The sequence below is a fragment of the Schistocerca gregaria genome, chromosome 5 (genome assembly GCF_023897955.1).
Source record: "Schistocerca gregaria isolate iqSchGreg1 chromosome 5, iqSchGreg1.2, whole genome shotgun sequence".
Classification (NCBI taxonomy): Eukaryota; Metazoa; Arthropoda; class Insecta; order Orthoptera; family Acrididae; genus Schistocerca; species Schistocerca gregaria.
Window position 1 is genome coordinate 9,525,919 of NC_064924.1, and position 17,271 is coordinate 9,543,189.

Genomic DNA, 17,271 nt, shown 5'->3' on the forward strand with positions numbered 1-17,271 from the left:
ATCACATAGAGGCAGTGCATGTGTGGCTGAGCTCATGACTCAGTCACCGCAAAATATATAAAGGCTTAACTATTCATTTATGTGTGCACAGTGGGGTCATTAATTTCTGGTGAGTGTAGATGGTACTTTGGAAGCACCCTATCTCATGAATTACACAATGATTAGTAGAGTACCATATTTACTCGAATCTAAGCCGCACTTTTTTCCGGTTTTTGTAATCCAAAAAACCACCTGCAGCTTACAATTGAGTGCAAAGTAAGCAGAAGTTCTGAAAAATGTTGGGAGGTGCCGCTACAACTAAGTTCTGCCATCAAATATATGTAGTGCTACACAGGCATGCTTTGCAGGCACAAAGATAAATACTGGCGCCAAAACCACTGTGTCAGTAAATAAATTTAAAAAAATGGTGGAAGATGAGCTTTTTCTGCTTCACGAGTTTCGCTCACTGCATTTTCATACATTATCCAATGAAGTAAATGCAAATTCCATATTGTTCATCTTCGAATGTAGCAGCATTTCAATGTACTGCGTAAATCCGACTGGCAAGACTGTTTGGGATGTTTGTCAATATGGCCAACTCAACATTCTGAATTTTTTCTTACCTGTGAGAAGAGATGGTTGCTAATAGGAACTTTTACATATTGTGAATCACATACAGTATTCTCTTCACCATAAGAATAATACAAATATAAACATTTTGCCATGTATTGTTTCGTGTTTGCTGCTATCTCATTTAAATTCTGTCTGCCTAATAAACTACAAAACTTGAGTGATACAACAGCAAATGCGGAAGAATATACATATTGTGTCATGTTTATATTTGTATTATTCTCATGCCTAATAATGGTACAGTCAGAAATGAAGCACGGCAATTGACTAGATTTTTTAATCTAAGATGACACTAATTTCTGTGCAGAATGTAATGTAATAAAGAGGCATCTGCAAAGATTTTCAAATGGAGAAAATTTTTCGCGAAACTCTCGTTCAGAACATCTTCTATCATACGCAGTCCATTATTTGGTTCTTGTTGATCATTATCGAAGAAAGCAGCAGTGTAAGTAACAACAAATATCAGTCTCTTGCCCTTGTTTCACTAATGAGACGATTCCTCTCTTTTGTTTTTTAATTGTAAGCTGCGGTAGCGTCCACAAAAGCAAGCCATGCTGCAAGCGGCAACAGGTCGTAAACACACATTATCAGAATGCAACAAACAATGCATGACACAGTACAGTAATGCATTTTCAGCTTAGAGTGACATAAACACCTAAAACAAAGAGAATGACACTTATCAGATCAAAGAAAAATAAGTAATCAATTCAAACCAAACGAAGCACATGAAAAAGGAAGGGTACCCATATAAATAAGGATGGAGTGCCTGACACATAGCAATGGCTACCTGGTGAAGCTTAACTGCTAAGCTTACGATGCGAACCAAACTACTGTAGATGTATCGTCATTCATTCGACCTAAATGGTGTCTCATATTACAATGGACCAACTTTGTTTCGATTCTGAGGTGCAGCCGGAAACTTTTCTCTCCCCTTGAATTTCGAGTCTCAAATTTCAGGTGCGGCTTAGATTTGGGAAATTTTTTTTTCCTTGATTTCGAGTCTCATTTTTCAGGTGCGGCTTAGATTCGAGTGCGGCTTAGATTCGAGTAAATACAGTATAGATGTAGGTGAAAAATTAGGCTATCTAAGGAAATATGTGTTTAGAAGAGTCATGGACATCCAATTAAATTATTTTTTGGGTTGGTGGAGGGGGGATGGGGGAGGGGGGGAGGGAAGCTAGACTCTAAAACTGTGATTTTTTTATATGCAGGGTGACAATTATTGAACTACATGAATAAAACTTAAATTCATCATTTTTATTTGCAGCTCCTTGTGTTGGCCATGTTCGCAGTTAAAACTGTTGGATGTGAGGTCCGCCAGTTATGCAAAACACCATTTTTTCTCAGTACTCAAACATGTTTTAGCACCACTGTGTCATCATCAGTGGGTTTTCATTTTTATTTATTCTGTAATGTGAACATTTTTGTTAAATGATTATAAAAATATGTGCATCTTTAGTTCAAACAATAGAGCATTCCTTTTTGTAAATACCTTTCATTTGGTGTGCATGAATTTTCTGGATCACTTGTGTGTTAATTACTACATGTAGCTTGTCATCTGTAACCAAAAAATGATGATGAGAAAATTTTTTGCTGTGAGTTAACCTATCTTCCAGAATGTAATTTAGTTTGCTTCGATGTTTTTGCACCTATATTCATTTTTACTTATGTTTTCGTGTGGCAAGCACTTCCATTCTCCACATCATGCTGAGGTGTTCTGAGACACATGTAAATATAACAAGTATTTTCCACAAATAACATAGTAAAACACTTTTCACTTCACCAAAACACAGTGTGATTGTGGTTTGTTGTATGTCCCAGCCCAGTCAGTGTTTGTTTGTTCACCAAAGAGTCCGGCAACAAATTTTAATTTTATTTGCATTTTATCTTTGTGTGTGTGTGTGTGTGTGTGTGTGTGTGTGTGTGTGTGTGTGTGTGTGTGTAGACTTTATCTGTTTGTGCTGTTTTTATTTGTAAAGTTCTCTTAATGTGTTAAGTAGTGTGCCCTTGTAGAGTGTAGTGCATTCACTTAAGACCTCTGCTACTGCCTTCTGTATATGGACGTTTTCCTCAGTGGTCAGTTTTCTGTATAGTCTGTGGCTGGGTTTTAGTATTCTTAAGTCTGTTTCTATTGTGGTTGGGTGGTGATTGTGGGCTACAAGGTAATCAGAAAATGTGATATGGTAGCTGTTGCTTTTTAAAGCTCTGAGATGGTCTGAATATCTGGTTTTGAAGTTTCTACATGTTTGTCCTATGTGCAATGACTGGCAAGTGTTGCACGTAAGTTCATATATTCCTGGTCTGTTAAATTTATCCATGACTGTTTCTTGTGTACTGATTTTTTGTGTGTTGTGTTCTACATCCTGTATCCTATTTGGAGTTTCTGTTTCTTTAATATGTTGCCTATTCTGTGAACAATCTTGTTATTGTAGGCGAGTGTGTGCCATTTCATTTTGTGTGTGTGTGTTGTTGCTCTTCCTTGTGTTTTGTGTTGTTCTGTGCTGGGTGAGGATTTGTGTGTTTGTGGTGTGTTTGCATATTTTTTTATTTAACTTGTCTACCATATGGGTAATATAACCATTTTCTACTGCTATTTGTTTTATTGCATGTGGTTTTGTTTGTTCATGGGTGTTCTGTTTAATCTGTGATGTATGAGTCTGAAGTTTGCTGGCTTATGTGAAAATGGGTGGTTTGATAGATTGTGAATGGTAGTGCTTGTGGTTGTTGGTTTCCTGAATATTGTGAAGTTGTGTGTGTTGTTTCTTTTATGTATGGTGAGATCTAGAGAATGCAGTGTGTTGTTAGTTTCTGTTTCTAATGTGAAGTTGATTTTTGGGTCTAGGTTGTTTATTTCATTGTGTTGTTGTTCTATGTGTACATGTGGTTCATAATCAAGCATATTATGTCATCCACATAATGGTACCAGTATTTAACTTTGTAGCTTTTTGGTTTTACTATGTGTCTAAAGATCATGATCTGCTGGTTGTTCGTGAATATGTTAGATAGGGGGCCACTGGGCTGGAACACACAACAAACCACAATCACACTGTGTTTTACTATGTTATTTGCAGAAAATACTTGTTATAGTTACATGTGCATTGCAAGACCTCAGCATGATATGGAGGATGGAATTGCTTGCCACACATAAATGTAAGTAAAAACAAATATAGATGTGAAAATATTGTGACAAACTAAATTACGTTGTAGAAGATAGGTTAACAGCCAGCAAAAACTTTCTCAACAACATTGTTTGCTCGCAGATGACAAGTTCCTGTAGTAATTAACACACAAGTGATCCAGAAAATTCATGCACACTAAATGTAAAGGTATTTACAAAAAGAAAAGAGCTATTGTTTGAACTAAAGATGCACATAATTGTATAATCATTCAACAAAAATGTTCACATTACAGAGTAAATAAAAACAAAAACCCACTGCTGATGACACAGTGGTGCTGAAACATGTTTGGCTACTGAGAAAAAATGGTGTTTTGTATAACTGGCATACCTCACATCCAACAAAATGTAAATTAGTTACAACCTACAGTGCATACACACTTTATTCAACATTTAACATCACTACAGATATTCAGATATGCCTGCCATCATTGGTGACAATGTGGTGCACATGAATATTGAATTTCTGCTTAACCCACTGAAGTACTGGAACATTGATGCTGTTAGTGACTTCCTGAATGGCTGTTTTCAGCTCAGCAGTGGCTTTGGAGTTACTGCTGTACACGTTGTCTTTAACATAGGCTCACAAAAATGAGTTGCTAGTGTTCAGATCCGGAGAATATGGCAGCCAATCAAGGCCCATGCCAGTGGCCTCTGGATAACCCAGAGCCAGAATGCATTCCTCAAAGAGCTCCTCCAGGACATCAAACAAACACTCTCCTGCTTCAGTGGGTTCAAGCTCTGTCTTACATGAACAACATCTTGTTGAAATCAGGGTCACTTTGGATAATGGGGATAAAATCACCCTCCAAAACCTTCACATACCATTCAGTAGTCACCAAGTAATATTGTACAGGTTAATCCATGACTGGACATATCACACCACACAGTCACCTGTTGCGGGTGAAGAGTCTTCTCTATGGTGAAATTTGGATTCTCAATCCCTAAAATGCACCATTTTTGCTTATTAATGGACCCATACAAATGAAAGTGGGCTTCATCACTAAACCAAACCATGCATGTGCATACCAATTCCCATCATTCCCCATGGCCAACTGTCCAGTTTCAACATCCTAACCAAAACCGTTCAGAAGTTACACCAATTTTATTTCATATAATTCAGTAATTGACAGCCTGTAAATGAACTGCTGAGTTTCAGAACACTGTACTCCAGATTCCAGGGAGAGGTATTGTCTGAGTTGGGGGAATTGGGGTTGGGTGTCAACTGCCTCCTCAGGGCCCCCTTGCAGATGCCTATGAGGAGAGTGCTACTGGTTTATTGTTAATGAACTGTAAAGGTTTTGTTTCTAAGAATTGCTCCTCCTAGCAGTGTTGAGTCTTTCTTATCAGCTTCATGTGACTGAGTGTACTTCTACATATTTGTAGTGTTATGAGTTTTGAAACCCTGCATTACAGCTATCAGTGCTTTGTTAAGAGATTCTTGATTTGGTCTTTTTCCTGATTCATTTCCTAACCATGACCATTCTACCCATACATTACTGTGCAGATTTTTCAAAGTAATTGACTTTCTGCTCTTGCGTTATGTTTATGCCAAGCTTTACAAATAAGCAGAATATCAATCATATTAATCTGCAGAATTTTTTGATCATTTTGTCCGTGTGATGTGTTTGACATATATGAATGGAAGTTTAAGTTCTCTAGATTTGTAGTTTTGATGTTCAAAACACTTCATTTGTGTTTCTTGTGCAAATTGTTCATTATGTGCCAAACAATGTCCCAGCGCCTCTCCACAAGCCTTGTTTTCTGATTCTCTGGAATTATATCTCTCATTTAATATTTCCTTTTCAGTATATAGTTCCTACAAGATAATTAGTAATCAGATATGCAGTTGGCTGGTATCTGATACAATTACACTGGTTAACGCTTTGAGTGGGTTATTACTGTAGGGTAATACCTGTCCATGGCAAGAGAGAAATATAATGAAAGTTAATTGCAGTATTATTTAAACAAATAGTTCTTAAGCTCATATTATGTAAGTTCATTTTATCGTTCTCTAATTAAACTGTGGTGTCGCCACCAGGCACCACACTTGCTAGGTGGTAGCCTTTAAATCGGCCGCGGTCCGGTAGTATATGTCAGACCCGCGTGTCGCCACTATCAATGATTGCAGACCGAGCGCCGCCACACGGCCGGTCTAGAGAGACTCACTAGCACTCACCCAGTTGTACAGCTGACTTTGCTAGTGATCGTTCACTGACAAATTACGCTCTCATTTGCCGAGACGATAGTTAGCATAGCCTTCTGCTAGTGATGGTTCACTGACATATTACGCTCTCATTTGCCGAGACAATAGTTAGCATAGCCTTCAGCTACGTTATTTGCTACGGCGTAGCAAGGCGCCAGTATCCGTACCATTGATATTGTGAATCATGTACCATAAAGAGCGACATCCATCATTAATGTATTAAAGTTAAGTATTCCACCAGCTACATCTGTTTTTCTCACTTCTAATTCCCTTGTCATGTTCCAGACCTCACGCCAGCCTGCGTGAGCTAAAACACATGCATATCGGCTTCCTTTAACCATACGGTTGGCTCTCCTGCCAACCACAACATAAACTAACATTAAACTGTAATTTTGCGCATACATGCTTACCATGGTAACATTGAAACAGCTATTATTTACATATGTACAAAGTATGCTGCACACCCACTTGTGTTATGTAAAATGGCATGCCTGCTTGACAGTTAAGGCACACCTCTCTCTCTCTCTCTCTCTCTCTCTGTCTCTCTCTCTCTCTCTCTCTCTCTCTCACACACACACACACACACACACACACACTCACACTCACACACCACACAAATTCACTCTTTCTCATATATCTCGCTAACCTATCATCATTATTTATGTTAATTTTGTACTTGATTTTCTCTGTTTTTTATACAGTTTCATTCATAGTTGATTTTCTTCTAAATGAGTTTTGTAATATAAAAAATAATTAATGGTATCAAAAACTGTCTTTCCATTCTTCCTCCTCCATCCCGTATGGATGCCGTTTCTTTTTTTCTATTCCCTCCCTGTTTACACCTTCATTTCTTCCTTTGTCTCCTTTTCTCCTGTCCCTCTCACTAGCTCTTATATGTTCTATCCTCTGAACTCTATTTATCTTGTTACACAGCCATTGTATCATCTGTCAAAAAAACTGCCTCACCTCATCACCTCATGTGTCCTTTCCTACCCCTCCCCACCTTTAGCTACCCAGGCAACTGCTCACAACAATCAACTGTAGCTGAGTGGCTGCCTTTCCCCTATTTTAGATATTATTCCATCCAGGTATTTCCATTGTTGTTATATAAGGAATTTCGGTTAGTGGATGTAAGAAATGACAAATGTTTAATTATTTCAGTCAGCTTTAGAGAATCAACAAAGCATAATAATTATTGTTTACCAGCATTGGTTTTGTCTTTAATGAACCATCGTCCAGAAAAATCCCATCCGGACTCAGCTCCTGATTTTATTTGGTGGTATATATTTTCACGTGCTTCATTTGTTGATGCATACTGTGCTGTCTCAATATCATCTCTGGAAAAAAATATTCAACATGCATAACTGAATACACTAATATGTCAATAAAAATAATCAGTTTTGAAAATATAATGTAATTTGGTAGATAAAGAAATGTACTCACTGAGTGGTGGCAGAAGAACACTCATACAAAGATATTGAAATTTGCAAGCTTTGAAGCCAGTGGCTCCTCTTTCTAGCAGAAGGATTGAAGGGGCAAAACATGGGATGAAGAAAAGGTGTAGGAATTGGGGAGCATTTGGAAAAGTTGGTTCAGGGGAGACTTAACAGATGGGATTAGAAAGAAGACTGATCATTGGGGCTGCACCATAGAACATTTGAAAACATGAGAGCTTAAAGTTGAAAAATACAGCAATAATCAGGGCAGAAATTACTGACAAAACACTGCATGCGCTAATAAGACTTGGAAAGCTAAGTTCTTCTGTACAGTATCATGATTTATGTGGGCTATGTTTCTCAGCTTAGTATTTTTGAGAAACAATTCTTTCTACATCTACACCTCAATGACTACTCTGCAATTTATTCTTAAGTGCTTATTAACATGATCAGATAAAAAAATCTACTAACCAAGGGCCAGCAGAACACATAAATAAAGATATTGAAATCTACACACTTTTGGAGTCAGTGACTCCTTCCTCTGGCAAAAGGGTTGAAAGAACAAGAAGAAGAATAAAGGAGAATGACTGTTGAGGCATAGGAAATGGGGACAGTTCAGAAAAGTTGCCCAGAACACTGGGTCAGTAACTCTCTTACTGGACAGGATGAAAAGGAAAGACTGATTGTAAGAGTCTGCACTGGATGATATTTGAAAACCTGAGAGACTAAAAGTGGAAGATAGCATAATACACAAGGCAGAGATTACTGACAAGACATGGTGAATGAGTTAATAAGAGTAGAGAGCTAAGTGCATTTTATGTGATAGAGATCAGAGATGGAGAAAAACAGTCATGCTATAAAGTAAAATATATATAAAACTAAAAGAGAGTGAAGAAAGTAATAGTTACTCAGAAGGATCACTTAGACCAAAGACATTAACATATATTAAGACCAGGTGGGTGACAACAACCAAGGACGTGCTGTAAACTGCTGTTTGGAGGAAGAAACCAGATGATACATGTGATGAAACATGCACCAAGGTCATGATTGTCATGTTGTAGAGCAACAGGATATTGTGTGTTGCCAGTATACACCCTCTGCCTATGGGTGTACATTCTAACTGAGAACTTGGTGATAGTCATGTCAATGTAAAAGGCCAAACAGGGTTAACATGACAGCTGGTACACAACATTTGTTGTTTCACAGGTGTCTCTCCGTTTGATTGTATAAGTTTTGCCAGTTATAGTGCTGGTACATGTGGTGATAGAAGGGTGCATGTGGTAAGTGGCAATTCACAGTGGTAGGAGCCATAGGGTGAGATAGTGAGTGCAGAGGGATCGTAAGATCTGTACAACTCCAGGACCTTTGTTCCCTAAATAGGGATAACTCCATCATTATCCTCCCAGTAGACAAGAGATCTACTACTATCATTCTTGATTGGTCTATGCCAGCTGTCTAACACCCTTGCATACAGCATCTGCATCAAGATGCTGCCCTGCAATACAAAGTGTCCTACAGTCCCTCCTCAAAACGTGGGCCCCTCACAAGGTCTAACAACTAAATGCATAGAACTTCTTACCTCGTCAAAACCACACACCCCCACGTTTTACTTTCTCTGTAAGGTCCACAAACCCAGTCACCCTGGCTGTCTCATAGTTTCTGGTTTCAAAGCATCCATGAAATGCATACTGAGACGACAAAAGTAAAGAGATATCTTCTAATATCATGTCAGATTCAACAAGTTGTTGGAAGTTCACCCCAGAAATATTGAGCCAATTTGCCGCTGTAGCTGTATGTAACTCCAAAAATGTTGCCAATGTAGGACTTTGTGCTAATTGATTATGTTCCAGCAATGTTTGATGGGATTCATGTTGGGCACTCTGACTGGCCAAATCATCCCCTCTAATTGTCCAAAATGTTCTTCAAACCACCCATGAACAATTGTGACCCAGTGACATGGCACATTGTTTTCCATAAAAATTCCACTGTTTTTTTGAGAACATGAAATCCATTAATGGATGCACAATGGTCTTCAAGTAGCCACACATAACTATTTCCACTCAACAATAGGTTCAGTTGGACCAAAGGACCCAGTCCATTCCATGTAAATACAGTCCATACCATTATGGAGCCTCTACTATCATGCACAGTGCCCTCTTGACAGTTAGGGTTCATAGCTTCGTGGGGTGTGCACCACACCGAACCATACCTTCAGCTCTTACCAACTGAAATTGCAATTCATCCAACCAAGCCTCATTTTTCCAGTCCTCTAGGTTCCAACTAATATGGTCATGAGCCCAAGAGAGGCACTATGTGTGATGTTGTGCTGTTAGCAAAGGCAATAGCATCAGTTATCTAATGCTATAACCCATTAATGCCAAATTTCACCACAATGACCTAATGAATGTGTTTGCCATATGTCCCACACCAATTTCTGTGGTTATTTCACAAAGTGTTGTTTGTCTGTCAGTGATGAAAACTCTGCATGAACATTGCTGCTCTTGATTGTTATGTGAGAGGTAATGTCTGAAATTTGATATTCTTGGCATACACTTGATAGAGTGGATCTCAGAATATTAAATTCCCTAATGATTTCTGAAATGAAATGTCTGATGCATCTAGCTCCAACTATTATTCCATATTAAAAGTCTGTTAATTCCCATTGTGTGGCCATAATGATGTTGGAATTATTTTCACATGACTCAACTGAGTACAAATGACCATTATGCCAATGCACTGCCCTTTTATACCTTATGTGCATAATACTACAGCCTATGTGCATATGACTATTACATGACTTTTGTCACCTTGGTGTACATCTGCCTTAGTGATCAACACCTGCAAGCTACAGTTCAGAGACTTCCCTCCTATCTTAAAGTCACCAACCATTTATAGATCATCTGAAATCTGACTCTGTCCCACTCCCACTACAAACCTAAACATAATCAGTACTGTAGTTGTAAATTGTCATAAGCTGAGTTTCAAAATAACCAGAGCTCAAAGTGCTAACAGAAAGCACTGAAACTCAAATTGTCATAGGCATGGAAAGCTGACTAAGGCTGGAAATAAGTTCATCTGAAAATTTTACAAAGGACTTCACTGTGTTCAGAAAGGACAGATTAAATAGAGTATGTGGTGGAGTGTTTATTGCTGTCAGAATCAGTTTACCTTGTAATAAAATCAAAATATGAAGATATACATGCACACAATACAAGGCAAAAATCTGACCTTCATATGAAACGGGCGAGAACATCATTGTGCCAAAAAGGCACACTACATACTGGGATAAAGATTTTCAATAATCTACATAACCATATTAAATCAATAGGTAAACTCTATAGTTTTAAGGGTGAAGTAAAGGCATATTTAACTGATCATTACTTTTATAGCCTGACAGAATATATAAAAGCCAAACAACAAAAGTAAAGATGTATTATTAATATTCTACTTTGTATGTTGCCTGTAATGTTTGATGTATGTATGAATCTTTGCTAAATTACTTCAATATTTAGTCTTTAGGATTGCAATACAAACTGTATTTTATCTTGTAAATACCTAAAAATGTCCAATATTCTTATTTATATTCCATACATATAGGATTTGAAGGACTAAATAAAAAAAAAATGATAAACCTCAAATATATAGTTCTTGTGAGTTAGTACTGATAGAGTTTATACTTGACAACTGGAATAAATTAATATTTGCTTCCTTTTACCAACCCTCTGACTCAGATGATACAGTTCACAAACAGTTCAAAGAAAGCTTGAGTCTCATTTCAAATAGGTACCCCACTCTTACAGGTATAGTTTAGTGGTGACTTCAATCTACCCTCAATATGTTGCAAAAATACACATTTAGAGTTGGAGATAGGCCCAAAATGTCATCTGAAATCATTCTGAATGTGTTCTCAGAAAATAATTTTGAACAGTTAGATCAGGAGTGCACTTGAAGTTCAAATGTTTGTGAAAACATAATTCACTTCTTAGCAACAAATATTTGTGAACAAATAGGGAGCAGAATTATGGACAGAGGGATTAGTGACCACAAGATTTTGTAGCAAGACTGAATACCTTAACATCGGAACCTTCCAAAAATAAATGTAAAATACATCTATTTAAAAAAGCAGATAAAAAAGTTGCTTGAGACCTTTCTGAAAGACAGACTCCACTCCTTTCCATCTGAATACGTAAGTGTAGATGAGATGCAGTTTATCTTCAAAGAAACAGTACCAATAGTAATTGAGAGGCAAACACCAAATAAAATAACAGAGATAGCACTGATCCCCATGGAACACAACAGGTCAGAAGACATGAAATGTATTCTCAGTTTTGAAAATGGACAACCATCAGTTGTATAATGGAAAGACGATTATTGAAATTTGTGCTGGACCAGGAATCAAACCCGGATTTCCTGCCTGTCACAAGTGGTTGCCCAACCATTAAGTTATCCCAGCATGACTCATTACTAGATCTAAACTTCCATATGTCATCAACAGTGTGTCTACAACCTGTACATGTACATCCATTATGTATATTCCCATACAGGGGGAGAGGGGGGGGGGACATTTTACTTGAAAGTTGCTTGCCCAGTGTCAGCAGATAAACACAATATTACAGTGATTGTGTTATTATTATTCATGCATCTCCAAAGGAACATTGCATCCTAATTTGGAGTAATATGCACTACAACATCCAATTTATCTGCTGATACCAAGCAAGTGACCTTCAAGTGGTGTGTCTCCCCTGTACAGTTATATGCATAACGGATGTATGAGTTTAGGTTGTAGAAACATAGTTGACAACATATGGAAGTTTGAGTCTGGCTGTGAGTCTTGCTCAGATAGCCTACTGGTGAGGGAGCTGCTACGATAATTGAGAAACTTGGGTTTGATTCCTGGGTTGGGTTGTTCGGGGGAAGGAGGCCAGACAGTGAGGTCATCGATCAATTCAGACTAGGGAAGGATGGGGCAGTTAGTCGGCTGTGCCCTTTCAAAGGAACCATCCTGGCATTTGCCTGGAGTTATTTAGGGAAATCACGGGATACCTAAATCAGGATAGCTGGACATGGGATTGAACCGTCATTCTCCTGAATGTGAGTTCAGTGTGCTAGCCACTGTGCCACCTCACCCAGTAGGTCTGAGTCTTGTTTCCGTACTAATTTTCATTGTTGTCATTCCATTCTACAGCTGATGGTAGTCTATATTCAGAACTATGAATACATTTTGAGTATTTCATAACGGCTTTAGTCACCACAGTTCTTGTTCCTTCAGACATCCATGCAAGTCTGAAGGAACACTGCATCATAATTTGGAATAATATAGGGAGTGCAAAATCACATAGGTCAGAACATTGTTGCAAAAACAACAAAAAAGACATGCCAAATTTAAAACAGTGCAAAAGCATCAAAATTGGCAAAGTGTTACACAAGCTCAAAATTTAGCAAGAACTGCAATGAGAGATGCTTTTAATACTTTCCACAAAGCAATTCTGTCTTGAAATCTGGCATAAAATCCAAAGCGTCTCCAGTCATGTGTAAAGTACACCAGTGGAAAGACACAATCGATACCTTCACCATGTGGTAGCAATGGTGATTTTACTGATGCCTGTGCCATTAAAGTGGAGTTGCTTAATATGGTTTTCTGAAATTCCTTCACCATAGAAGGCAAAGTAAGTGTTCCAAAATATGAATCAAGAGTAACTGCTAACATGAGTAACTTAAACAATATTAGAGAATGAAAGTTGCCACTCACCGATTAGAGGAAATGCTGAGTGGCAGTAGGCCTATAGTGATGTGCCTATTGCAAATCAGCATCTCTGCTATATGGTGAGTGGCAACTTTCCTTCTCTAATATTGTTACATTCCATCCTGGATTTTCCATTGTTTGATGAGTAACTTAAGAGTAGAGATCCTAGGTGTGGCAAAGCAACTTAAATCACTTAATAAAGGTGAGGCCTCCAGTCCCAATGCTGATACAATAACTCCATATGTTGCAATCATATATAACTAGTCAGTCATTGAAAGATCTGTACTTAAAGACTGGAGAGTTGTGTAAGTGACACAATATCCAAGATAGGACTGATACTGATTGGAGGACATTGAAGAAGTTCACTGGACATAGTTACCTCATCAGCCTAGTTCAAAAGCAGATTTCCTGGGCCATAACATCCAGTCCTCATACTGCTGATCCCTACAAAGCACAACTTAGTACAACAACTCTTGTCACTCAGTACTATACGGGACTTGAAAGTATTAATCAGCTTTTTTGCATGGCTATCTTTACAAAAAAATCGTTCCCTGAAATGAGGTCTGTTCTGTCTCACATTTTGCCCACCACACCTAGAATAGCTTTTTGTTGCCCTCCAATCTCTGAAATATCCTTGTCAGATCCTGTGCTTCTTCTGCACCCATTTCCCTACCCTACTGCCTGTATCGCTGTGATCATCCCCATTGTAGACTTGCACCCCACACCCTTCTATCAACCCCTGTACCAGACCTATAACTGGCAAAATATATACAATCAAAGGGAGAGAACCCTGTGAAACAAGAATTCATGTACCAGCTGTCATGTAAACACTGTTTGACCTTTTACATTATCATGACCACCACCAAGTTATCAGTTAGGATGAATGTGCATAGGCAGAGGGTGTCCCCTCATAAATCTTCCAAGTTGTGTGGTTTGTTCCTGTAGACCTTGCCTTTTAGGCCACCTCATAGGAAAACACCAGGTAATGTTAAATCAGGTGATCTTTTGAAATCACTCTGTTGGGGAAAAATGATTCAACCTCAAACACGGTCACTCAAGATGTGTGGCACATGGCACTATCCTCATGGTACCAACTGAGGCTAAGTTCTTCATTGTTCAACTGGTTCACAAATTGCTGAAAACATTTTGATGTAAACTAAACTTTTCGTAGTAGACAAAAAAACACACTGTGATATTGGACAGAACACACCAGTCTTTTGTGAATGCATGGGTTGCTCCACCAGTGCATGTGGATTTTTATTACACCACAAATATGTATTCTGAGAGTAGAGAGAGGTGGAACCATGCAAATCACTGAACCACCTGTGCTGCAATATTTCTGACCCATGAGTAATAAATTGCTGAAACCAGTGGCAAAACATAATGCATTTGTCTTCAACATTGAAATTCAATTCATGAACAACTGTAACCTTTTATGCATAAATATCAGCTTTTCTTCACAGCTCTCTCAATGTGCTCCATGACATTCCACATTCCTGAGATAAACATCGAACAGACTTGCAGGAGAGAGCAACAATCACTGTTTGATGCCAAAACCCCCCATTATGAGCATACAACACCATTACACTGCTCCCCATCTCATTCAATAATTCTTGTATGCACCATTTAGATGGTATATGGCGGTCACCACATGATTCAACAAACATTCGCTAACATATCTTAATGGAACCAGTAATCCAATATTGTTTCACAAGAAATGTTCTCTTTGACAGGATATTGATACATTGAACACTGAGCTCCTGTCAAAGCAATGTAAGGAAACACACTGTTGTGTCAGACAATTTTGCAGTTGCAGTTGCTGTTATGGCATAAAGTAAAGTACAGGTACACCAGTCAGGAACAAGAGAGCAGAGACGGGTGTGAAGGAGACATCAGCCAGTTGCACATTGACCGACCTCTCCCCAGGACAACAATGCAACAGCAGTGGCCCCTATGCAAAGAAAATGTAAGTGCCATACCCGATTGGCCACAGCCCAGAAGCTTCAAGAGTAGTGACCTCAATAGAAGTGCCAACTATACTACTTCACTTGTATTAGGAATTGTATTTACTGAAGAGATTTCTCATTTTACATGTCACTCTTTGCTTGCAACATATCTACGTACTTCTCAAAGTTAAGTATTGTCATTTGCCTTACTGTAATAAAAACTCATTAATCTGATTTGTTTGAATGTTGTCTAGCAATCCGAGAAAGCACGTTTCCTAAATTTCCCATAGTTGACTACTAGGCCGGATTCAGCAGTTACATGGCGGAATTTCTGCGGCATTACTACAAATGATTGTGGAGCCTCTTTCAAGTGGGGCACCTTGTATTTTAGCTTGTAAGTATTTTTGCAACCATGAACTATGGAAATTGCCAAGGAGAGGTGGCTTGCATACTGTGGTGATGTAGATAGGTGTATTGTAGGTGCAGGTGCAACCACAATGGAGAGGTATATGTGGAGAGATCAGACTAACCCACAGTTCCTGAAGAGAGCAGCAGCCTTTTCAGTAGCTGAAAGCAAGTAGAAACTATAGTGGTTATCTTTTTTACCAAGCACATACAACTCTACTGTATGGCATCTACCTAGGTAAAATAGTCTACTATTTTGATGCCTGGAACAACTCAGGAGCACATTGTCATCAGTATAAACAAAACTGGCATGTCATGGGCCATAGTGTGAAATGTTAGATCCAGTAATTGTGTGAGTAGTTTAGAGGAGTGGATAGGTGAAAGTTAAATATTGTGGGAATTAGCTAAATATGGTGGCAGGAAGAACTGGACTTCAGGTCAGGTGGGTAGAGGTTTATCAACACATAATCAAATAGGGAAAATGCAGGAGCAGGCTTAGTAATGGATAAGAAAATGGGATTGTGGGGAAGCTGCTATGAGGAACATAGTTGATGCTTTATCAGAGCCAAGATAGGCACTAATTCAACACCTATCACAGCTGTACAAGTCAATGAAAATTTATTTGTGATGGGTCTCTAGAGTTCAGCAGTAGGAAAAGGAAGAGAAGAAAAAATAGCAGAACAACATGGACTGAAGTAAAGGAATGAATGAGAAAACAACCTGGTAGAATTTTGCACAGAGCATAATTTAGTCATCACAAACATTTGGTTTAAGATTCATGAAGGAAGTTATACGCGGAAGAGATCTGGGGACACCAGAAGGCTTTGGATTGATTACATAATCGTAAGACATATTCTGAGGGCAGATTTTAAACTATAAGACATTTCCAGAGGCAGATGTTGACTCTGACCATAATTTATTGGTTATATACTCCAGATTCAAACTCAACAAATTTGAAAATGGTGGAAAACTGAGATAGGATCTGGATAAACTGAGGTAACCAGAGATTGTTGATAATTTTAGGGGGAACATTAGATACCATTGGACTACAACAATAGCAGATAAATGGGTAGCTTAGACAGAGGAAATAGGGAGGGCAGCAAAGGACCACATCTGCAAAAAAGCAAGACGTAGTAGAAATCCTAGAATGACACCAGAGATATTGACTTCAATTCATGAAAGGAGGAAATACAAAAATGCAGCAAATGAAATTGTCAATAGGGAATGCAGCTGTCTAAAAAATGAGTTTGACAGAAAGTGCAAAATGATTGAGTAGGAATGTCTGGAGGACAAATGTAAGGCTGTAGAAGCATGCACAGACCTTTGGGTACAGATGTATGCATATCAGGATTTCAAATGGCAAGCAAAGAAAGGAAAGTTGAAAATTGGAAGGAACATACAGAGGGTCTATATAAGGGAAACTAGCTGGCAAGTGATATTTTAGAAAGAGAATAGAAGCTGTAGATGAGATGAGAGAAGGTCTTGATGGAACACTGAAAGTCTTAAGTGAAAACAAGTTCACTGGTAATGGATGAAATTCCCTTAGAAAATGCTAGATCTGTAGAAGAGCCAGCCAAAACAAAATTTTTCCACCTGGTGTGTAAGATATATGAGACTGACAAAATATCCTCAAATTTCCACTTTCAAAGATAGAGGTGCTAACAGGCATGAGTATTACCAAACTTCAATAAGTCATGCAAAATATTCATAACATTTGTGGATTTACAGAAAGTATTTGACAACAGTCATCT

General features: G+C 38.3%; 1 protein-coding gene across 2 annotated transcripts in view; it reads right to left on the minus strand.

Annotated features, from left to right (window-relative positions):
* LOC126272019 (trehalase-like) overlaps positions 1 to 17,271 on the minus strand; it is a 302,042-nt gene that overhangs the window by 153,253 nt on the left and 131,518 nt on the right. For both annotated transcript variants that reach the window (XM_049974513.1, XM_049974514.1), the window contains exon 3: positions 7,194 to 7,327. In XM_049974513.1, coding sequence (XP_049830470.1) covers positions 7,194 to 7,327 — 134 coding nt within the window. The remainder of the gene's footprint in view (positions 1 to 7,193; positions 7,328 to 17,271) is intronic.